Source organism: Nematostella vectensis, chromosome 13 (genome assembly GCF_932526225.1).
Source record: "Nematostella vectensis chromosome 13, jaNemVect1.1, whole genome shotgun sequence".
Taxonomy (NCBI): domain Eukaryota; kingdom Metazoa; phylum Cnidaria; class Anthozoa; order Actiniaria; family Edwardsiidae; genus Nematostella; species Nematostella vectensis.
Genome location: NC_064046.1, coordinates 3643343 through 3667393, shown reverse-complemented (window position 1 = coordinate 3667393; position 24051 = coordinate 3643343). Strand labels below are relative to the sequence as shown.

The 24051-nt window shown below is 39.3% G+C and overlaps 2 protein-coding genes across 2 annotated transcripts in view; one reads left to right on the top strand and one right to left on the bottom strand.

Annotated features, from left to right (window-relative positions):
• Nucleotides 1-1671: 1671 nt before the first annotated feature.
• On the bottom strand, nt 1672-9858 carry LOC5506295. The gene is made up of 7 exons (XM_001626957.3): nt 9743-9858; nt 9265-9328; nt 7997-8185; nt 4522-4644; nt 3724-3903; nt 2853-3042; nt 1672-2156 (listed from the first exon to the last, which is right to left on the bottom strand). The coding sequence occupies exons 2-7, from the start codon at nt 9317-9319 to the stop codon at nt 1910-1912; spliced, it is 984 nt and encodes a 327-aa protein (XP_001627007.1). The 5' UTR covers nt 9320-9328; nt 9743-9858; the 3' UTR covers nt 1672-1909.
• Nucleotides 9859-16297: 6439 nt separating this feature from the next.
• Nucleotides 16298-24051, top strand: part of LOC125559014 (uncharacterized protein K02A2.6-like) — a 30738-nt gene continuing 22984 nt past the window's right edge. The window contains exon 1 of the mRNA XM_048720726.1: nt 16298-20151. Coding sequence (XP_048576683.1) covers nt 16439-20151 — 3713 coding nt within the window. The 5' untranslated portion in view covers nt 16298-16438. The remainder of the gene's footprint in view (nt 20152-24051) is intronic.

The window sequence follows — 24051 nt, the reverse complement described above, 5'->3', positions numbered from 1 at the left end:
CTTCCATTTACACTTCTATCTTCTCGTTTGGTCTGGGCAAGACGAACACCTTTACAACATACGCCCTTCTTCTACCCTTCCATTTACACTTCTATCTTCTCGTTTGGTCTGGGCAAGAGGAACACCTTTACAACATACGCCCTTCTTCTACCCTTCCATTTACACTTCTATCTTCTCGTTTGGTCTGGGCAAGACAAACACCTTTACAACTTACACCCTTCTTCTACCCTTCCATTTACACTTCTATCTTCTCGTTTGGTCTGGGCAAGACAAACACCTTTACAACTTACACCCTTCTTCTACCCTTCTATAATTGTCTTGCTTTATCTTGGAAAATTTTTATTTGCACGTATAAAAACAACTTTACAAACAACTTATCTCGGGGCACTATGTATTATTACTCCATACGAAACTCAACCCTTCAATTTAATCTTTTATATGTCTCGTTTTTCTTGCCTTTGGTTTTGGAACTTGGACATAAACATTTTACTAGATTAGGCGCCGCGGCGTTTATTATATTTTAAGCATTAATTTGCGGCATTTTTGGGGGACTATATTCCAGAGCAGTGGGAAAGAACCGGGGAATCTCGCACCCACACCCCCACCCATTTATGTCAGAGTCCCCGAAGGTGAGGGTGCTCCCCCTACGATTTTCATGGAAAGGTGTGCCTCCATTGGAAGGGTTCCTTCCATGTGGAAAGCATATCCACCAGACGCGTGACGCTAAATCCTCAAATACCGCAAGGAACTTTAACGAGCTGGGCACACTAGCAAAATTACAAAGAAGTCACGTCTTTGACAGCCGGCGAAAGGAGTGCGCTTTTTTGTGTGTGATTTTGACAGGCTCAGGACTCATCTCACCCTTCCGCCCCTCTCCCCTAGCTTTTCAGCGAAAAGTTTAAAAACTTTAAAAATAAACGAAGAGAGAAAACAACAAGAAACATACTTCTAAAATAATATTTGATTGATTCGATATCAAATAAGTACCGCTGAGGGATTTGTGCTTATCACCTAATACGCGACAGTGCTGAATAACGTATGCGCATGCTCTGGTGAAAACACAATCGTAGTGTTGAATCGTTCGAGTGAAGGTACGAAAGGTTAACTTCAGTCGCTGTTTTGACTAACTGTACTGTACGAGGTGACAGATTTGTCTGACAATGAGGGAGTCATAAAGAAATATATAGCCTTTAGTTTGCTCTAGTTTTTTTTAGCATTCGCCAAAATGAGACAGTTCGCCGGCTAGAAGCCGCAATTTCAAAACAAAAAGACTAGTTTAACCGCGCGGAACTTGTCTTGCGTTTTTCAGCATTGGCCCAATACCCTGATTAACTATGTCTGTGTGTTCGTAGAACGTAGGAATTTAATCTCATTACCATGTAATGATAAAAACATGATGAAGAGCTATATGTAAAAGATAGTATGTTCTTTTTGTAGAATATAGAATGAAGCGAATGTGTTTTCTTTGGAATCTTTATCCTAGGTATAAAAATGCCCCTCCCTCCCCCTCCTTGGGTAACTCTTAATGACTAACCCCCCTCCCACAAAGCAAAACAAAACAATGGAATGATTCAGCTCTGAGTGTCGGTGTGCTAACAGTGTGCATGTTATATGTCTCAGTACTACTGCTGTCATTTACTAGTACCACTAGAAAAACTCAGGAGATGTAACGAGATATTTCATTACTTTTATTGTATACAATCATTTTTTATGAGATGCAACTCTTTATTTTATTACTTTTATTGTATACAATAATTTTTATGAGATGCAACGATATATGTTATTACTTTTATTGTATACAATCATTTTTTTTAACTTTTTAACAGCGACAATGTGGTACATCTTCCAAGTCTTATTTTTTTTATTATATCTCTCAACAAAACTATAGAACAATCAAAGGAGTTTAGAATTACTTCATCATCTTAGGCGGTAAGACTCTGTAGACGTAGTTGTTCCAAGCTTTCCCAACACATGCGTGCGTCGTGTCGAGTTTCTTGCATTTTTGGAAGTATTCCTGCAAGCAGTTGTCCGGATTTGTGACGTGGCTTGCGCTGATAGCACCATAGTATGGACCACTCCAGCACTCGCCGTAGAACTGCAGACCGAAATACTTGTAGCCCTTCGTGTAGGCTGCCTTAGCACACCGACATGCAAGACTAAAAATAAAAATTGAGATCTAAAAAATGACATTTTTTGAATGTGTTGTCTGCTCTTCGTATGCGCGTCGTCAAGAAACATAAAGAAAAAAAGATGCGACAAGCAAAGGGTAACCTCTGGCCATAGCTAAGTGTTTAAAGCCGCATTGTCACCAGTTTACTTCCGGTCGATTACGTAACAATTATTTTAACGGAAAACGCGAAAAATATTTCAAAATATTGAAAGCAGTGTGTTTATTAGAAGTTTCTATGAGGATGTGATTGATAATTTAGAGCGGATGGCCTGTTTAATATCTCGGATTTTAACAGATTCTTTTGTCTTTTAACGGTTGAGGTTTCCGTCGGACCTCCGGAAGTAAACTGGTGACAATGCGCCTTTAAGCATTACCGGCGCGTACACAGGGGGGTGCGCAGGAATCTTCAAATCCTATGCTTTTTCCATATGATACCTATTACTGCGCACCCCTCCACAGACAATCCTGAGTACGCGCCTGCATTATGTTTCTTTCATTTTATTAAGGGGATGACTAAAGCCCCATGTAGACGCAGCGACAACGTCAGCAAGCAACACAAAGAAAATGCCAGCATACTCTGTTTGTACGAGGCTTGTGTCTTCTTTGATAATCATGTTGCTGAATAAATCATTGCCCATGGAATACGCATAGTATATTGCTACCTTTGATTTTGGCAGCTTACCCATTCACATAAGCCTTCCAGTTGCCCCAGTTGATCGCTATTCCAGAGTAAACGTTGCTTGACGGATCTCGGTCAGTAAAAAGAAGTTTATTCCAGTACAATCGAGCCCCGTTCAAGAAGCCCTGAATGCAGTCAAACTTCACGGGTCTAGGGTCCCTCAGCCCGCACCCGAAAGGCGGCTTGTAGGGCTCTGTGGAAAACATAATAATCAGTTAAGACCTGAAAAACGCAGACATTTAAGAGTGTAGTCAACGAAGAATGGAGTGGCTAAGGCAGCCTTTTCAACCCAGGGTTTGTTAAAAGGAATGACGTTCACAAAGCACAAGAAGTAATTAAGTACTGCGTAGGATCATTGAAGGATTAAGCTTTCGGAATACAAGATAAACAAATCTGCTCTGAAAAGTTGACAAAGTCGAAAAAGTTGACAAAGACCCTGGTTAGAATAAAAATCTAAATTTAATTTAATTCGGATTTTTATTTATTTTTTGAGGAATTATTTTCCCATACCTAAAATGATGTTCCATAATTATGATATTTGTCTGATTAATGTACCAGATTCAGAAAATCAGATTTTTTTATCTTGCATTCGCCGGAAAACTCAATTCCGTAGAGAACCCCTCAGTGAACAAAATATTGGAGGCTGTGTATTTTTAAATAAAATCAAAATAGACGTGAAATGGATTAGACTGAAATATCGCTTGATATCTGGAGGGCCTATAACTGATTTCCCATTACTGGTAAACCTGAGAAAAAGCACAACCGAAGTACAGAGAAAGGATATACGTCCGCACGGATTTCGCACTTACCCAAGAAAAAGGGTCTGCATTGATAATATGGAAATTACAGAGTGAAAATATAAATGCTTGCGTACCTCCTCCTCTGTTACAGTCTACGTATCGTGGCCAGTCACACGTGGTTTTCGTGACGCTCCATTTCAGCCCAGAAGGGCAGCTGTGCAGAAAAGCCTTGTGGAACGCATCACACTGGTAGAAGCGCGAGCAGTTCCTGGGGTCGTGGTAGTGGCCGTTGGGAAGTAAGAGACAATAGTTGTCTAGAAAAGAAATAAAACAGTTATATATTTATTATCAGCAGGTGCGGATCTAGCTTTTCGCTATGGGGGGGGGGGGGGGGGGGGGCTTTGACTAAGTAACCTAAAGGGGGGAGGGGGTAATTTTTTCTGTTACATATGGCTTTATGGCATCCCAAGGGGATTGGGGATGGGGGGTTCAACCCCCTGAACCCTCCCCCCATCTCCGCTACTTATCAAAACATTTTTTCTAAAGCAGCACAGCAGCACAGAAGAGTTCTCACATGAAGTTGATAGATTTTAACTGTCCCTTAGAAATCCGGAGAAGTTACAAAGAAAGGAAACCTGTTACTAACTTTAGTGGCTGGGGGAAGAGTGGAGACAGTGTCTTTCTTTTCGAAGTGAATGCATGGGAGCAAAAAAACACAATTTAACCAACATAACTATTTACAAACGTAATTAGTCGGCATAGCAGCCGCGTGGCTGTCAAGAAACATCTGTGGGAAGGGAAGCGTTGCGTGACCGCTACAAAGAGCGGCTTTATATATTAAGCAGACTTGCTGAACGAAAATGTCACGTCCGTTAACTTTTCAAGCTTAGATAGAAGTCTTGACAAATAAAAGGCTGATTTTCATCACTTACTGTCAACGCACATGCCCTTCTCGATCCTCCAGTTAGGCATAACCGTGCAAGAGCCATCGAGACCCTTTTCCTGACAATGGAGATCACATCCTGGGTAGGGAGCAGGGGCGAGAAGGCGAACATCTTCAAGAAAGACAGCGAAGGTTAGCAGCGTCACGCTACTGCTTTACGATTTCAAAAGCACGTTAACACATGGCCGTAAAAAGGACAGGGGCAGTATACAACATCTTGAAATGGTGCACATAACATTACAACTCATAAGACAACACACTATTGCAACGTAGGAAGGGTGGTACAATAGCACCGCCTAGAATGGGTGTGTGTGTCGGGTTGGGGGTGGGGGTGTGTGTGTCGGGGTGGGGTGGGGGTGCCAATTGGCTCTCTTGGGCCCTGAGTAAAGCAGTTAGGATCCTAACTAAAATTGGAGGCATTTTGTAAATAAAGAAAATATCCAATCACAGTAGAGTACCCACCCCCTTTCCCTATGGTATTTGTATGCAAAGCTATCACTTGAAACAAAATGGCGGCGCAAAGCAGAGTACGAATATACAGCCTAACCGTTTCTTTGAACCTGTTTGACACCCCGAAAATAATATGCCACATTCAATATCGAAAAACACGCACTTATAGCTCACTAAACGCTGAACACAGACCCGGGAAGCACCGTCGACTCGATGCTAATGCGTTGTAATAAGCTAAGTACAGCAACTAACACTAGTGTAAAAGTTTTACTTGAAACAAAATTAAATAGAGAACTTCTCACTTTGCCCCTCTGTTTTTCTATCAAAATCACGAGGTGTTAAAGTTATTTTAAGATGTTCTTCAAGGCAGGTACTTCATACCAAGGGTCTACTATAAAGCCGGAGATTTTACACAGATTTTCCTTAATTTTCTCAATAGTTTCACGTGTGATCAAAATGAAACGGCGTACAGTAAATGTATCAAACAATAAAAGTACTTATAAAAAAAAAAATAAGCGAGAGAGAGAGAGAGAGAGCGGGGGGCTTAAACTTGAACAACCTATTCTGGGTGCAAGTTTACCTGTGTGACCACAGTCATTGTACTCCACTGGACACTAAAATCTTTTTTTGTTTCAAAAGCTTTTTTTTTCAGTCCACCCAAAATGTAGTTCTCATAATTTAATTTTTTATCATCAGGGCGTTGACTATGGATTTTTAAGTGTGACAGTAATTAGAATTAGGAGGGTGGTATTTTTTGGACACAACCCATGTATTCTAGCATAAAAAGGAACTTTTAAAAGAAATCCAAGGTGCTAAGCAATGAATAATTGTTTATAGTACTTTACTTAATTGTTGGTCAACCCTCCTTGTGTATAACCAGTGTGTGTAAGATAACCTTACACATCCCTGGTATAACTTACCCTCCTGGTGAAATTTCATTTGTCATGTCAACTAACTGAAATTCATAAATATTGTTAAATTTTACAAGTCTTGTGCACACTAGAAACAATTCTGCATTATTTTGGCCTAAAAAAGTGTGGTAAAGCAGAAGAAATGATCATGATTTTGAATGTAATATGCTGAGATTGCATTGTTTCTATTATTTTGTGCCACTAATTTACTTTGTGTATTCTAGCGGGGAATTTTTTCCAAATACTCCAAAGAATTAAGCAGACATATGAGAAAAATTTGATGACAGTTAACTTATATGATGTCTTCAGAAGAAAATCACCCCCATTCCCACCCCTGGATCTCTCTCTGTATGGGTGTGTTCATTAGAAATGAGGTATAGAGACATGAAAGCCCTACAGAAAATATAGGACAACAGACAGGATCATTTTTCGAACATTAAAAATTTTATTTTTGATGTTAAATCAGGCATCCTATTTTAGCCTGACAATGTTTTGAAAATGACAAAATAATATAACTGAATGATCAATTGTCAATTACACCCACATAAACTCTCTATTTTTGAACAGAAATTCTGTCCGCTTGACTAAAGGGTGCAACAGTTTACATGAACATTTCATCTTTATAAAAGAAAAGATAACAGGGGCTTGATGTATAAGCACTAAACTTCTGATTCCTTTCCATGCAGAAGTCTTCAAATGTAGGCATCATGTATCTTTATACCAAGCCAAAGAGAATACGGCAGAAATTGCATTGTTTATTTGGCAGTATCCACTCAAACTTTGGATCATGCACTGGATTTACGTAAAATAAGTTGCCATCTAGCATGGTATAAGATAGGTATACAATAATTTATTGTAGAATGCTGCAGAAAATTCCACTTGTCATGTATCTCAATAGCATACCCCTTGAAAAAATATTCCAGATAAATAAGCTCCTACTCATGTGCTCACTAGGCCAGTCCCATTCTATTTCATCGATTATCTTTATTCGCAACGGCTACTGTAGCACCCCAACCAAAACGAAAAGACAAGACAAAAAATGTTTACCACAACTCTGCTTCTTGCTTGTTTTAGTCAGCTACCTTTCTTCTGCGACTTTGATGTATTCGAGTTACCTCAAACACGCTCTCAGGTACTGGACGTGAGATTCCATGATACAGCATGTAACTTGCGAAAATGTAAACAAAAACTAAATGGCGGGGTACCCATGGGGTACCCACGAGGTATTCGCTTGTTCAAAGCATCATACTGTCGATGCATTTCCTTTTTTGCAGACACCGTCCGGACCCAAATCCCAACTTTCTCAGATCGATCGGGCACCCCTGAGGGCGAAATTTTGAGTGACGTTGGCCGTAGAGTGACGTTGGCCGTAAATCTTGAAATAAATATTTTCTCGCCACGATCGCACTGATTCTCTTTTACAACATGGCATCCGGGTTCCTCTAGCATGCAGTAAACGCAATAAATCATAGGTAGGAGTATTATTCGGCCGACAGAAGAACGTTTTCTGCGTGGTTCTCTCGCCTCGGATATGGCCGCCATTTTGCATAATAATTAGGTAAACTGATACCTCCAATTTTAGTTATGACCCTAGCTGTAAAGTCGACTACAACTTTCGATACACGAAACAAATGAAGTCTACCTTGATTGTTATTAAAGCGGATGATTGACATCCACGAACTAACCAAAAGCACCGTTAGAATGTCAAGGCGAAGGGTCGCGATGTATTAAGAATAGCTATAATTTCAGAAAGAACGAATCACCTAAGCACATGCACCATGATATGACGTGAAGTACTGAGGCTTGATGTTTGAAGCTTTTGATTCAGGGTAAAACAAAGGCACACGCAAAATGTAAAAAGGGTTAGCAGCAAAAGAGATTTTAGTAGTAACATGTCAATTCATATTTTGGGTGAGTTTGAAAAGGCAAATTGTAAAATAAACGGCTGAAAAAAATTGTTTTATTTTATTAGGGAATTTTTCAGGAATCATTTGTCATTTGAAAACGTAAACTGAAATCGAAAGATACCAGACTACTAGTTCAAAAAGCAGGAAAGCGATTATGGATGGCATTAATAAAACTATATTGTTGTCACATACTTACGCGGCTTAAGAGGTTTCCGATCGCAGTCTACATCAGCCGCATGATCACATATGTTTTTCACTGCACTCCACTTAAGCTGGTCTGAACATGTCCTGTGGTGAGTTTTGTGAAAGTCGTCGCACTGGTAGTACTTGGAACAATCCTTTAGGTCCACATAGCAGCCGGCGTCTCTTTCCTTGCAGAAATCATCTACAGAAAACACAACAAATTCAATAGGGCCCTGTGGCTTGAAGTGGCCGAGTGAAACCTGGGCTTCAGCGGCTTTAACTCATTTTCTAAGACTGGATATAAAGATTATATTTGAGATAATTGCTTTTTTTTCTTTTTTGCATTGACTATGATTCACTGATTATGCAGTTTTGTTATCTGAAAGATTTATTGACAGGATGATTTTATAGGGGGATTTAATGGCGACAGCTAAGTCTCTTCCCAATCTCTATCTAATCTCTTTCTAATCTCTATCTAATCTATTACCAGCTCCTAAAGTAAAACAAAGTGATTCACTGACTATCCCAGGCGCGTACACAGGGGGGTGCGCAGGGTGCGCCCCCCCTTGGCGGCCAAAAAGTGGGTCATTTCTTATTAAGTAATCGTCAAATACTATGTTTTTTCCATATGATACCTATGACTGCGCACCCCCCCCCCCCCCCCCCTTCGGCCAACCCTGGGTACGCGCCTGTATCCCGCTTTGATTTCCAAATCTTTATATGACGTTTTAAGAATTACTAAATGGGGCGTCTCTAATATACCTCAAGTAAATAAAATTGTACCAAAAATCGAGATAACGCCACACCAAAACAACTGAATTATCCCAAAAAAAAAAACCTGACTACACTTGCATTGCATGGGTCGGGCAGACTACCGTAAGGACTAAGTAAAAAATCATGCCGATGACGTCAACATTGTCATGGCGACAAGTGCACTAACAAGTACCACTGAGCTGCACATAAACAGTGTGCGCATAGCTTGCCTGATACTGGCCCAGGTACTTAAAGTCAAGCTAAGTAATAATACATTCCAATAACGTTAGAACAGTCATGACGCCAAGTGCTATAATTATTAGTAACACTCAGCCGCACCCACACTTCTAAAAGTACTGATTCCGATATTTAGAAAAGGAAGAGGTAAGGCAAAAAATAAACGTTATAATTGTCTATGTATGCGTCTACTAAATAATTCCCACCAAGGATCTGCTAACAAGTCACCAATAACGGAGCCGTAAGGAAATATAATCGTTGCTTTGATAATAGCTTATATGAAGTACCTACCTTCAGTGGCTCGCGCCACAGAAAAGCACGCGATAAGAAGTACAAGAGACTTCATGTCGGAACTCTGGAAAGAAAAGAAATACATGTCTTGAGTTCGGAGATGCAGTACTTATCTGATTGTTAGGGACAACTTCGAAGTCTCAAACGATTTCGGTTATGATTTCCTGTAGCTTTCTGATGCGTGGATTTTTTTTCTAAAGCTATTGATTTATAAACTGTATGCAAGCTAAAAACAGTCTGTTGGAATTGGGATTGTACTAAGCTGGTATTTCACAGAATAAAACAATTCGCGCATCATAGCTTTCCTTTTTATATTCAAGGCTTCGTGTTATTGTAATAAAAAAAATCATGCCACATTTTTCGTATACAGAAAGGGGATAGAATGAAAATGCTTTTGTAAAAGCTTCATTTTGCATGATCCTACTTATAGCTTCGTTGTGGTTAGCTCAGACAAGATATAAAGCAATCACCAACTCACCTTGATTCGTATGCTTGTGTATCTGTAAGCCCTTCCAGCTCTACTGCGATTGCGGAAAAATTGGGCACCTTTTACGATGTCTGGTAGAAAGGCGTGTCTCCCAAAATAGCGCTTTATTAATCATGATTTGACATTTAAAAGCCAAACGTGCGTCACGAAATTATCGATGCCTTTTCAAGGCTCAGAAAAACATATAAATCAGATTGAAATCTACAAGTATCTAGAATCATCACAAATTATAAAAATGATTAAAAGAGAAATACATCTAAGAGATAATATCAGCACGGCTACACAAAATTTAATAGATGGTGATTTTAGGTGCAATTTCATACTTGTTATCACGATATATTGCTGTTTCAAGTTTGATATTGTTCAAGGACACCGTCATTCAACAAAGAACATTTCGGCGACACTTGTTCGACATGAAGAGGGTATACCAATTGCCTAAAGGGGTTGTTTCGAGACTCTTTAGTGCTGGTCATAGAAAACCACAGCAATTCTCTTAATCCTCTGTATATTGTTTCCTTGTTATAACTATATATAATATATAACTTATTAAATTTTATTTACACAGTTTTAGTTTTAAAACCACCAGGCGTCTCCGAAATTTGAAGATTTTTAAAAAAGGCGGCAAGCGGTAGGCTACCCTGTTAGCAGAGCTTTTCCCTGTTTGTTTTTATCAGTTCACTTATCCGTGTCGAATCTCTGTTCTTTCGCGTTCTCGTTTGTTTGTTTTGTTTCAAAACATGGATTCTACAGTATAGAAACTAAAATCTTGATATACATGATATATAAAACATTTATTAGTGCACACATCACACATGATTAAACGAATAGGGGCAACCACGACGGCGAAGGAAATCTAAACTAGTTCTCGATGAAAATAACCAGTTTAAATAATATATAAACAAGTATATAGACAAGTCTAGAACCTTCTAACATGATGGCCCGGTTTTCAGCGCACATGTTCCCGTTCTCGTTACACCATGAAACTTTTGAAAGTTTCAACGTAGTCGTTTTTGGAGGAAGACGGCTGTATTATATCAGACATAGTGCATTCCACGTCTGGCTTTTTCAATTTTAAATTGATTTCTCCCGTTGCCTGTTTGGTTGTCGTTGCCATTCCTTAATTTTCAGCGTTGCCGCATATTTGGAATACCTGTATATTAATGTACATGTTATCCAGGCGGTCATTTGCCTAAAGCCTTAATCATTATTGTTATGATATCAAAATTAATGCAATGTTGGACGTGCTTAAAAATGAAAAAAAAATAGATATTATTTGTCTGAATATGAGCACGATATAAGTGAAGTGCACTAGATATCACTCACATGTTTTGCCTCGGTGCTTTTTCATTTTTTATTAATCACAGTTGGTCTCCCTCTACTAACTACGTATTCATCAACTTGAACTGTAAAAGGAAAAATCAAAAAGACCAATATTTTCTCTATTACACCTTTTGCTTTTCATTAACGAGAAATACGCATTCATTTTAGCCAAAATTACAAACATTTACGCCGATGTACTGTCATTTAAGCGAAAGTAAATTCATTTGAACTAAAAGGAAATACATTAACGAACTTTGCATAATTGAGTGTACACAATTGCATTTTCTTAACATTTATTTACACTATTCGACAACCAGGAATGAAAAATCTATTTTCATTTGCGCGTTGATACATAACAATAGCACCAATAAAATTCCAATAATACGAGAACTCGCAATCAATATAGTGAACGAAATATTCATTAACATTTTTATTACAGCATGTGCAAACAATGGTATTTTGTGAAAGTCATTTGCGTGTTTCTTATAAACGTTAGCGCCTCCGTACAAACAATAAGCCCTTTATGACAAACAATATCCTAAAATAATTATTCAATTACTTCTCGTTTATTTGTGCCCTTATAATGCACTTATATTCAAAATAAATGATACTAGCACTAGAAATTAATATTCGATCATCTCGCCGTTTTAACCCGGGCCCAAATACAGAAACAAAAATGTTGCCGCCCTACAGTCCGTTTCTTAACCCTGTAAGGCAGGCAATAAGTTGTTTGAAAGCAGCGATAAAGGGAGATATTTCACGGCCTCAAATACAGGCAGAAATGAACAACAGAGATTAAGCAAGGAACAGAGGAGTATCATTAGGTATTTATCGCACAAATTTGTTGCTGGAAGCGCTTCAACGAAACATCACCATCACACAGCCAAAATGTGCCGAATGGTATATGCAAACCTATCTACCACGCTGCCTCAACGGCGAAATGATCGAAGGGTGATTTTTGAGTACTAGTATCATTTATTTTGCATGTATGTGCATTATTAGGGCACAAATAAACGATAAGTAATTGAATAATTATTTTAGGATATTGTTTGTCATAAAGGGCTTATTGTTTGTACGGAGACGCTAACGTTTGTAAGAAGCACGCAAATGACTTTCACAAAATACTATTGTTTGCACTTGCTGTAATAAAAATGTTAATGGATATTTCGTTTACTGTATTGATTGCGAGGTCTTGTATTATTGATATTTTGTTTGTGTTATTGTTATGCATCAACGCGCAAATGAAAATAGATTTTTTATTCCTGGTTTTTGTGTAAATGAATGTGAAGAAAATGCAATTGTGTGCACTCAATTATGTAAAGCTCGTTAATGTATTTCCTTTTAGTTCGAATGATTTTACTTTCGCTTAACCCATTGACTCCTGGCTTTTTTGGAGCTGAATTTACAAAAACCAGACTGAAAACAGATACCTCCCCCCCCTATTCTGAGTTTTATACAGCCCGTCAAAGTCAAACACAGTTGCACCTAGTCAGCGGTATCCAAGCTTTCCAACAGTGCTTTGCGGTCCCCACTTTTAATCCCTCGTCGTTGTGCTGAAGCCAGCACAAGTTGATGATTGCTTGTATTTTTCATCAAAAATACAGCTATGAGCATATTAGGAGAGTGTCTCAGGACATCATGAAGTCTTTCAGGGCATAATTGAGTGCTTTGCTTATGGATATTTGCAAGCAAAGGTGAATTCATGATGATTTTTTCTTGTTTGGCTTTGCCTGGATGAGAAAATAATTTTCTAATGAATCACCACAGCTCTCCTAAATGCTGTCTTTTCTGAAACCAAATTGATTCCAAAATTGTTTACACTGCTATTCTGGGTCTGTATGACCTGGAATTGATTTGTTTGGCTTCGGGGTGAAAAGACTTATAAAAAACCATCTGATCATCATTGGGGAGAGGAGTGTTGACTGGCCCTCCCCTCGTGCATTTTCCCCTGGATCTCCCAGAATGCTTTGCAATACGTAAAGATATTTTCGTGGTTGTACAATCCTTCAAGGAATGGACATTGTGTTTTGAGGCCAAGGAAATGTACCTGGAGGATCAGAATAAAGGTATCTATTTGTGTCTTGAGCTGTGTTTGCTGATTTCTCTCCCTTGTGTGGTATTTTGAGCGTTTTATTGAGAGGGGTGATTCTGCTTTTCTCTCCTTGTTCGATTTGAGATTTGTCAAAGAACCTGTGCTATTATTTGGCTTAAGAGTAGATGCCAACACCTTGGTTGGATGCATATCTGCAAGACCATTTATTCCTTAGACTGATGCCTGAGTATCTTCATCTTGTTGTGTTTATTTTGAATTTATGAATTTTTGGGGTTGTGGGTACTTCCCAAAGCCGGTACAGGCCGGTTGAGGGGTCAATGTGTTTTAACATTGTAACATTTTAACATTTTAACATTGCGTAGCTCCATGAAATATAATCAAAAAGCCCAAACTGTCGCGATCTCGTACCAGAACAATGAATACAATACTCCAAAAACTGGAAATCGACTTTGCCAAATTTTCGTCTTTAATAAGACTTCTTCAGGGCAGCCTGAAGAAGGTGAATCGTTACAAGCTTATTTACATCAGAATAGTGGCGCGAGACGCAAAAACATTACAACTGACAAAAACGCGCATTTTCTAGAATAGCGCGCGCTATGGATAAAAAGAATTTACACATCTCTACGTGGGTTCCTACTACAAAAAAAGTCATCACTATTAAGACCCCGCGGGTAGATAGACTTAAGCCGATAAGCCCACTGGCCTTCCCTTTCCCTTAGCTGAGCCTCAGAGTTACACTTATCTATAAGTTGTACCATAACATTATTAAGATCTAAATGATTGTCGCAATGAAAATGTTGATAGATAAGTTCATCCTTAACTTTTTCACTAACCGGTAAACTAGGGTGCTTATTTAACCTACTTTTATGATTATTAAAACGCTTCCTAAAACTATTGATAGTAGACCCTACGTATTGCTTGCTACACATAGAGCAAGTAATTAGATAAACAACAAAATCTGAGTTACAGTCCAAGTCAAAATTAATGACATATTTCTTATTAGTAACTGTACTGCGAAACTTAGTAATCAAATTATTTGAGCATAACAGCTTTTGTTTTTACATTCTTTGTTTTATCTATATTCTAGATTGTGTTGAATAAAATACAATACACCAAAAACTGGAATTCGACTCTGCCAAATTTTTGTCTTTAATAAGACTTTTACAGGGCAGATAGATTGTGTTGAGATATTTCATAAAGGCTAACCAATATCGTGTTGCATTGGTCAAATACTGCTAAAGAAGACCGTTCTTGTCTTTATATTCTGTGCTCTTAGTCCTAAGAAGATACATATCCTTAGAAGATACAGCAACTTTTTCAACTTTCAAAGATAAATTTTCCTTACCGAGGATAACAAAAAATCAACCCCTATTTTCAATATGCATTGTCTGAATCTTGCATCTCATGTGTTAATTTTTTTTCTCAAAAAGTTGTGGAAAATTAGTTAGATTATAAATGGCTTGATGAAAAGATTGTTTTGAAAGAAATAATAAATAATTGTTTTCACTCTTTTATGAACCAGGAACTACCTGAGGGCCAAGATGAATGCTAAAGACTGGAAGACATGCGAATTTAAAACCATGTCTTGAAGAGAACAGTAGGATGTTCTTATTCACTAGTCATTTGATACCCCCACACCCATGGTCCCAGGGAAGGGTGGGGGATTAAACTTTAATAAAAGCCTGTTTCCAAGTTAAGAGTCAAAAACAGTCAATACCACCACCCCTCTTGACATATTCTGGTTGAAAAGTGGTATAAAACCCCACATTAACCCCTGACTTTTGTGGGACCATAAGGGAGGGGGCACAAATGACTAGTTCATTACTATGTGATTCAGCAGTAGATACTCAATAGTTTGTTTTAGAACAAGATACTTAAATAATATAAAACTAAAAACAAACTTTTGCTTTTTAAATAATAAATCTGTAAAGAAAACAATTTTCTATCAACCTAAAGATAATGGGAAAGGGGATATTTTAGAAAAGTACTGAATATAATTATCACATTATTGTTATTATATTTTCTTTTCAAACATTTAAAAAGAGTCATATTTCTTCCTTTTTCTTCTCCCTGTTGACTATTTTTATGCAATTGATGCTCTTTGCTATTTCCCCTCTACACCAAAAATAAATTTAATGAACAGATTTGATTTTTAAATTAGTAATTTTCATTTAGTACTCTCACTTATATCTTCTTTTTAGGATCTTATATCTTCTTTCCCATTACATTTATTTTAGAGGTTTAGATTTATTTCATTGGAATAGTTGGATCCAGGGTTTCTCAAAACACCAAAATATAATGCATTACTGGATGTATATTTGTAGATATTAATTCCCATGGGGATGGAAAATCACCACTTAAAATGGTACAACATTAAAACTTCAGTATTGCATCTTATCTAAAATTGTGTATGACACTATATTCCATCTTTGAAATCCTGTTCCATCCATTGTTCTTTGCAAGGACAAAGCTTGTCAGAATGTAGCTTTACAAATGTACATTAATAGAACTTTTATTAAGGGGAAGGGTTTTTTTAGGGCAAGATACTCAAACTTTATAACACTAGCAGCAACCTTGCTTTTTTCAATAATAGAATTCTGTTCACATAGCTTGGATAGCATAGACATGGCCTCTTTAGAGGCCTGTGGTGGTGAAAGGGTTAAGGTAATGGGAAAGGGGAAATGTCAAGAAATGCTCAATCAAATTATTTTCATTACTGTTATATTTTTTTCACCAAACCTTTCAAGTTGAGTCAATTTACTTTATATCTCCTCTCCTGTCGACTATTTTTTAGTCAGTTGATATTCTTTGCTTCCTCTCTACCCCAAACATAGATCAATGAAAGAGTTTGGTTTGAAATTAGAAGTTAAGATTTTAGCACTGTCAGTGATGCCTTGGATGTTTTTTTAGGATTTGCTTCCAAAATCAATATGTTTTTTCTTCATTGCATTTATTTGGGAGTAGGCCACCAACAACAAGGCCACTATATGGTAAAGGGGGGTGCACCAATATGTAATGCATGAAAGGAGATATATTTTTGGATTTTAATTTCCAGACATTTTTCTGAATATTCGGTCCAATGAAGGAGAGAATCGCCTCTAAATCAAAACATAAAAATTACAGTATGGCATCTAAACAGTCTAAATATATTATTTTGAATCTTTGGTGTAATGTTTGGGATTCCTGTTTGTATGACCGCAAGGTTTTCTGGGTAACAGCAATAAACAACGAGAGTCCGCCATTACTGTTTATTCGTTTTGATCCTAAGGTTTTTCTCAAATACATTACATTTTTTGGCGACGAGGATTTCGGAAATGGCAACCTACGGCAAAATAGACGAATTCGACAGAGATTCTGATTCATGGGAACAGTATATCGAGCGTCTAAACTTCTATTTTGAAGCAAATGGAGTAACTACGTCTGACGATGACTTGAAAATACGCCGTGCAATCCTCCTCAGTTCGGTAGGGAAACAAACCTACAAATTAATGTCTGATCTGCTGGCCCCAGCGAAACCTGGAGAGAAATCTTATGCTGACTTGTGCACCTTGGTAAAGAGCCATTTCAACCCAAAACCGAGTGAAAGCGTGCAACGGCACAAGTTCAATAACCGTTTCAGATTGAGCGGGGAGAACGTGTCTGACTTTGTAGCGGCTCTACGAAACATGGCAGAATACTGCAATTTTGGTGGCAGTTTGGAAAATATGCTGCGTGATCGTCTGGTGTCTGGAATTAACAATGAAAGAATCCAAAGGCGTTTGCTATCTGAAGAGAACTTAACTTTCAAAAAAGCTTACGACATTGCTTCGTCTATGGAAACGACCGCACAGCACATGGCCGATCTTCAATCTGCTCCTCCTACGTTAAGTTCAACGTCTGCATCTGTAAAAAAGGTCAGTTCTTCGCCCTTACCGCGTTTTAAAAGCGAAAATAAAGAGTGTTATCGTTGTGGAAAAAATCACCACCCGTCAAAATGTCATTTCAAGGAGGCCACGTGCCATTATTGTAAAAAGAAAGGACATATTGTTGCCAAATGTCTCAAAAAAGCAAAAAAGTCGTCCGAGACAACCAAGCCAAATTCAAACCACCATCCAAAACAAGGGAAACCAGCAATTCATGTCCTGGATACTGATAAAGAAATAGAAGATGAAGATATATATCCATTGTTTGCTGTCAGTCAAGGCAACCGCCAAAATCCGTATGTAGTAGATGTTGAATTAAATGGTCTTAAAGTTCAAATGGAACTGGACACTGGTGCATCACTTTCAGTAATCGGAGAGGACATTTTTGATCAATTGAAGAACATTGAGGGTTCATCTCTCAATCTGCAAGATACCAAGCTAACCTTGAAAACATACACCAGGGAGACAATTCCAGTTTTAGGAAAGCTTGTAGTGGAAGTCAAGTACAAGGACTTCTTTGAACACTTGCCAGTTATAGTTGTACAAGGCAAGGTGCCCAGTCTCTTTGGACGAGATTGGTTACAACATGTTAAGTTGTCATGGCCAGAGATTTTCCTAGTTCAAGTTGTATCCCCTGATGTGTCTGACCTGCTAAAGAAACATGAAAATTTATTCAAGGAAGGACTAGGGACAATTCAAGGAGTGAAAGCAAAGATATACGTTGATCCTCAAGCCAAACCCAAGTACTTCAAACCTCGCACGTTAGAATATGCACGACGTCAGAAGGTAGAGAGAGAATTGGACCGTTTGTTAGAAGAAGGAACAATTCGTCCAGTTCAATTTTCGGAATGGGCAACACCCATTGTGCCCATTGTCAAATCTGATGAGTCTATACGCATTTGTGGAGACTTCAAAGTTACTTTGAACCAAGTTAGCAAACTTGACAATTACCCAATTCCTAAAACAGAGGATCTGCTAGCTCAACTTGGAGGTGGAGTGCAGTTTACAAAACTAGATCTGAGTCAAGCTTATCAACAACTTGAGTTAGATGAAGAATCAAAGAAGTACACCACTATCACCACTCATAAAGGCCTATTTGAGTACAATAGACTGTGCTACGGCATTGCCTCAGCCCCTGGGATTTTCCAACGCACAATGGAAAATTTACTGCAGGGTATTCCGAATGTTGTAGTACGAATAGATGATATTCTCATTGCCGGGAAGACATCAGCAGATCATCTCAAAAGTCTAACAGAAGTCCTGTCACGTCTGGACAAAGCTGGCGTCCGTCTTAAACGTTCGAAGTGCATTTTTCAAGCACCTGAAGTCACTTACCTGGGACACCGCATCGACAAAGATGGTATCCACCCCCTTGACGAGAAAATCAAAGCAATTCAAGAGTCACCGAGACCTTCTAATCTGAAAGAACTGCAAGCCTTTTTAGGCATGCTTAACTATTACGCTTGTTACATACCTAACATCACTACAATACTATCTCCTTTACATCAGCTGTTAGTCAAAGACACACCTTGGAACTGGAGTGAAGCACAGGAAAAATCTTGGAACCAAGCCAAGTCCACACTTCACTCTTCACAACTTCTAGTGCATTACAGCTTGGAAAGAGAGTTAACCCTTGCTTGTGACGCATCACCATATGGTCTTGGTTGTGTTATTTCACATGTGATGGATGATGGGACTGAACGTCCTATTTCATATGCCTCACGTACTCTGTCCCCAGCCGAAAAGAACTATTCACAGCTCGACAAAGAGGCAGCAGCCATCATGTTCGGGGTGAGGAAGTTCCACTCATACTTATATGGACGGAGTTTTACCATCTACACTGATCACAAACCCCTGCTGGGTCTGCTACAGTCAACTAAACAATTACCGACCTCAGCCTCACCACGCATATTGAGGTGGGCGGTATTCCTGTCAGGCTACTCATACACTTTAGTATATCGAGAAGGCCAGAAAAATGGTAATGCCGATGGCCTGAGCCGGCTGCCATTGCCAAATGAAACCAGAGATGTTCCAGTGCCTGGCGACATTATGTTTGTAATGAATCATCTTGAAGTCAACACACCCGTTAAAGTCAAGGACATTGAGCGTTGGACCTCAAAAGATCCTATTCTTAGTGCAGTACGACACCAAGTAATGTCCGGTTGGCCCAATTCAAATGATCGCATTGAGTTCAAGCCCTACTCTTATAGAAAGCACCAACTCAGCTGTCAGGATGGCTGTCTACTCTGGGGCTCTCGCGTAGTCATTCCTCCTCAAGGAAGAGTCAAGCTTCTCCAGGAACTACATGATGGACATCCTGGAATGGTTCGCATGAAAATGTTAGCCCGAAGCTATTTCTGGTGGCCTGGCCTGGACGCGGATATTGAGCAAAAGGTGAAAGATTGCACAAGCTGCCAAAGTAATGCTAAGGCACCTTCTACTGCACCCCTACATCCGTGGGAGTGGCCGTCTAGACCTTGGTCTCGCATACATATTGACTATGCAGGACCTTTCGAAGGACACATGTTCCTGGTGATCGGTGATGCCTATAGTAAGTGGATCGAGGTATTCAAGACAAACTCCAGTACTGCTGCAGTAACCATCCAGAAGTTAAGAGAATGCTTCTCAGTACATGGACTGCCTGATATCATTGTATCTGATAATGCAACTGCCTTCATAGGTGAAGAATTTGCCCTTTTTATGTCTGAGAATGGCATAAAACACATCACTTCAGCACCTAAACACCCAGCATCCAATGGATTTGCTGAAAGATATGTTCGCACTTTCAAGGAAACAATGAAGAAGATGGGAGGGGAAAAGGAAAACTTAGACACGAAGTTAAGCAGATTTCTACTAAGCTATCGTACCACACCTCATGCAACCACTGGTAAAACACCTGGTGAGCTATTAATGAACCGGAAGCTGAAGACGCGCTTGGACCTGGTAAACCCCCTTAGTCAGGACACAATTCGCACTCGTGTAGAAGATAAACAGCTCGCACAGAAGAAACAACACGACAATCTAGTGCCACTCAGAGAATTTCAAGTGAATGACCCAGTATTTGTCAAGAATTTTTCATATGGTCCAAAGTGGTTATGTGGGACAATTATTCAACAGTCAGGACCGGTTTCGTATGTCGTTCAACTCAGTTCAGGTGGAGTGTTTCGACGACATGTTGACCATCTTCGCCTGAGGACAAGCACACCCACAGTCGCCAATGATCTTCAGAGTTCAACAGAATTGGCCCAAGTTCCAATGCAAACAACTGTACCCAAGCAGATTCCAGAGGAATTTAAGGAACCTGAGATCACAGTTCCAGAACCTTCATTGGAACCGAAGAAGACAGAGCTTCCAGCTTCTGAACCTGCAAGTACTCTGCGAAGAAGTACTCGACTCAAAACCACACCTACTCACCTCAAAGACTATGTATGTTAATTTTAAGCAGCATATCACACACTGTGTACATTTTTCCGGATCTGATGGATTGACAACTTGTCAAGAACTTGTCATGGACATTGTTGTTGTTTTTTACTTGTTGACATGTTGTGTGTATACAATTTGATAGTTTTACTGGCCTCAGCAAGCAAGTATCTTTTAGTTGTAAACTTGGGTGGGGCAGTATGTAATGTTTGGGATTCCTGTTTGTATGACCGCAAGGTTTTCTGGGTAACAGCAATAAACAACGAGAGTCCGCCATTACTGTTTATTCGTTTTGATCCTAAGGTTTTTCTCAAATACATTACATTTGGAATGCTGTTACATCCATGGCATTTTTTGAACAAGGGCAAAGCTTGTCAGAGTATTGTTTTGATTAAAAAAATATTCATAATGGGACTTCTATGATGGGACATAAGAATTTACCATTAGACTCTTGACAACTTTGACAGCCATATTCACACCAGGAATTGTGTTTGTTAACTTTGATGTACTGCATAATTTAAATTATTGAATAAGGCCTGGATCCATTTGGTTGGTACAATAAATAAATCTCAGTAAAGAGCAGGATCCTAGATCCCCCAAAAATACCTTGATCAGTCAACACTTAAGGTGTTCAATGCTGGCTCCGCTTTTAGGCAGTGCCTAAATCTATATATCATTTCCTTCCCCAATCCTCCACTTTAGTATCATAACACTTTAGTATCATAACACGCTTGCTACTAACGTGTTATTCGTCACTAAAGCTTTTTAATTCAAACAAGCAATCCATTAGTAATTACAATTCCACAAATGTACACTTTTTGTGCTGTTGACAATACTAAATATTATTCTTTGTTTTGGATCGCTCTGTGCCGACTTCCATAAATGGTGTCGTCTGTGTATGATTGACAGCTGTTACACTTACGCACTTGGAAAAAATGTTTTGCGTTTTCGCCTGTTAAAAAGTCATTTCGACGCCTGAACCCATCCTAGGTTGCCCCTTCACTTATGTACTCTCCTGGTGACGTTTTTTCTTCTTGTGCTGACACAGCGTGACAACAACAAAGTGTGGAAGCACGGCTGGCCTTGTGTGTTAGCGCGTCGGCCTCTTACCGCTGTTGGCCCAGGTACGAATCCTGGGATTTTTCCTGGTTCCTGCCGTGATTCGAATTTGTGTCATAAATGAGATGAAGTTATTCTCCCGTGTTTCTAGTCTTCTCGGATTAGGACACTAAACCGGAGTTACCGTCTTTTCATGCTGCACTACACTAACCTGAACCTGAACCACTGGGGACGCAATAAACCCTCTGGCAGTGACCACCCCCGGTAACAGTGCTTACAATGTACCCCCCTTTGGGCACCTAGCTTAAAGGGATTAATTGCTCAAGCCAGCATATTGTATTTCAGTTATCTCTAGTCTTGATTGCTAGCACACGTTCACAGCTTCACTCTATAATTCTTTGTTCTTTTCAACGTTTATATATCAAGCTCATATTTTTCCCGCCCTCCCACCCTGGGCTTTGTGTGAAGGGTGGCAGAGAGGTTTATTATTATTATTTTAGTTTGTCATTTATCAGTTTGTAGTGATTTTATAATAAACTTCTCTTATGCCAAACACAAAACAGTGTCAGTGGTTTATGTTGGGTTGAGGAATTCTTACTAACAACACACTCAAGGGCGTACTTGATTTGGAGCCTAGCACTGTTGTTCCTTCCGCACCAGTCTAACTTGTGGGAATTGAATAAATAAAATAAGTGGGTGTGACAATGAGCACGTGATATTTCCAGGAGCGTCATTTTAAGATGGAACAGACGAAACTTGGCGTGTGTAGTCATGTGTGTATATCGTCTCCCGTCACGCATTCTATCATGGACGCACTAGGGATGGCAAACTCGATTGACTTCGAGAGGGAGGAAGTATCTGAGGCATCTGTTGGTAAAGTGAGAGTATGTATTTTAGCTTGACTCAGCGTATATCAAAGGACAGGATGCGTTTCCTGTTATTCTAAATGACGCAAATAACTTGGCTAGAGATATATACTTGGTGAGTGCGCTTTGATGACAACCCATTTAAGCCCCATATGAAAACAGCGCCATGGTTCAGTATTACCAAGTTTTGCTGGACTTGCACCTTTTGGCTCGGCTAGAAATCAGGAAACTATACCTATAACCCGAGTGTAGTGAGAACAGCGCTGTTTGAGCGGAGTTTTCATGCCACAGTGCGAGCTGGGAATGAGTTAGGCCTAGTTTAAACTCCATTTCATGTGCAGTACCAAATGGAAATACATGCAAATGTACAAAGCATCATTTTTTCGTTTTGCATTTGCATTTGAAACGCCACATAAAAAAAGACGTCTAAACTAGGCCTTAGAATCAATTTGAGAATATACATGCACAGAAGGTTGTTATATATCTATAGATTCTCTATTTTAGGTCGAAGAAATCAAAGTTGTAATAACGTGCGCTACTGCTGTTACATTCGGAACCTACGACCCCTTCCACCCATCAGACCGTATCGATAGTAGTAGATAAAGACCTATTTTTCATATTTCCTTACCGTCACTAGGGGAGTTCTTGTTTCTGGAGAGAAAGCCCCATATTTGCTTCTTTTTATTGCTAGCTTCTGTTTTGCATACTCTTATTTTGTGTTTTGAGATTGAATCTAGAGTAGGACTTCGCTAGGGAAGAAGAGAAAAGGCATTCAGTTCATCGCCTCCTAGCTAAAAGTGAGGTTTTAAATGTTGAGGATACGCACCAGAAATTCGAAAGAAGGCTCATTTTGCTGGAACATTATGAAAGAAAAGATAAGTCAAGAGAAAAAGATAAGATCAACAGAAAGCATCATTCTTATTCGGTACCCACATTTCCTTCAACGTCTTCTTTTGACCGCACACAACACCACATAGCGATGCCCCTTCAAATGAGACTCGTCTCTAAGAGAAGTGATTTCCCGTTTATGACGTCACTGAAAAAAGGCGCGCGCTCGTGGATGACTTTAGTCGGCGACACAAAAAGGGAGAAGAGCAGAGGGAGGAGACAGCGGAAAGAAGTAGGCTCTGGAAGCGAAGCTTCATGTCTCTATCACGACTTATTTTACTATATATTCATTATTACAGATTTAATACGTGTCCGGATAAGACTAAACCTCGGAAATACCCCTGTGTTTTCGAGGATGGATAAGACTCTCCATAAAAGAAAACAGGGCTGATTCTACTAACTGCTATCACTTAGGGGGGGGGGGGGGGGGGTGGGGAGTGGGGGGGGGGGGGGGGGGTTGGGTCAAAATTTCGTCTGCTCTCCGAGGGTCTCACTTGTGGATCATCCATCTAGTAATAACAACTGGATAGGAATCTTTTCAGAAAAGAGATATGCTCGCTGAAAACTGAAAATGTTTGTTTTTAGTTCTTAGAGTTAGACATTGCTTCGACCACACCTAATGTGCCATCTTTTATTGGTAAGAATTTCTTGAAAGTGCTATTACATTGGGGTTAAAATTTTGTCAAATATCAACCCCTAGCCCCTGGGAATACCTTTCCTGACAAACCTTGCCAACGATTTCAAGCTAATATCTTTGAAGAGTTTTCATTGGCCAGCCCTGAAACGGTTTCC

Bases quoted from the DNA above. Each gene is read 5' to 3' on its own strand.
- LOC5506295 (XM_001626957.3), bottom strand. From the start codon at position 9,319: ATGAAGTCTCTTGTACTTCTTATCGCGTGCTTTTCTGTGGCGCGAGCC. The intron at 3,043-3,723 runs GTACGCAAGCAT...TGTTTTCCACAG, and splicing joins AGACTGTAACAGAGGAGGAG to AGCCCTACAAGCCGCCTTTC. The intron at 2,157-2,852 runs GTAAGCTGCCAA...TTTTATTTTTAG, and splicing joins TGGAAGGCTTATGTGAATGG to TCTTGCATGTCGGTGTGCTA.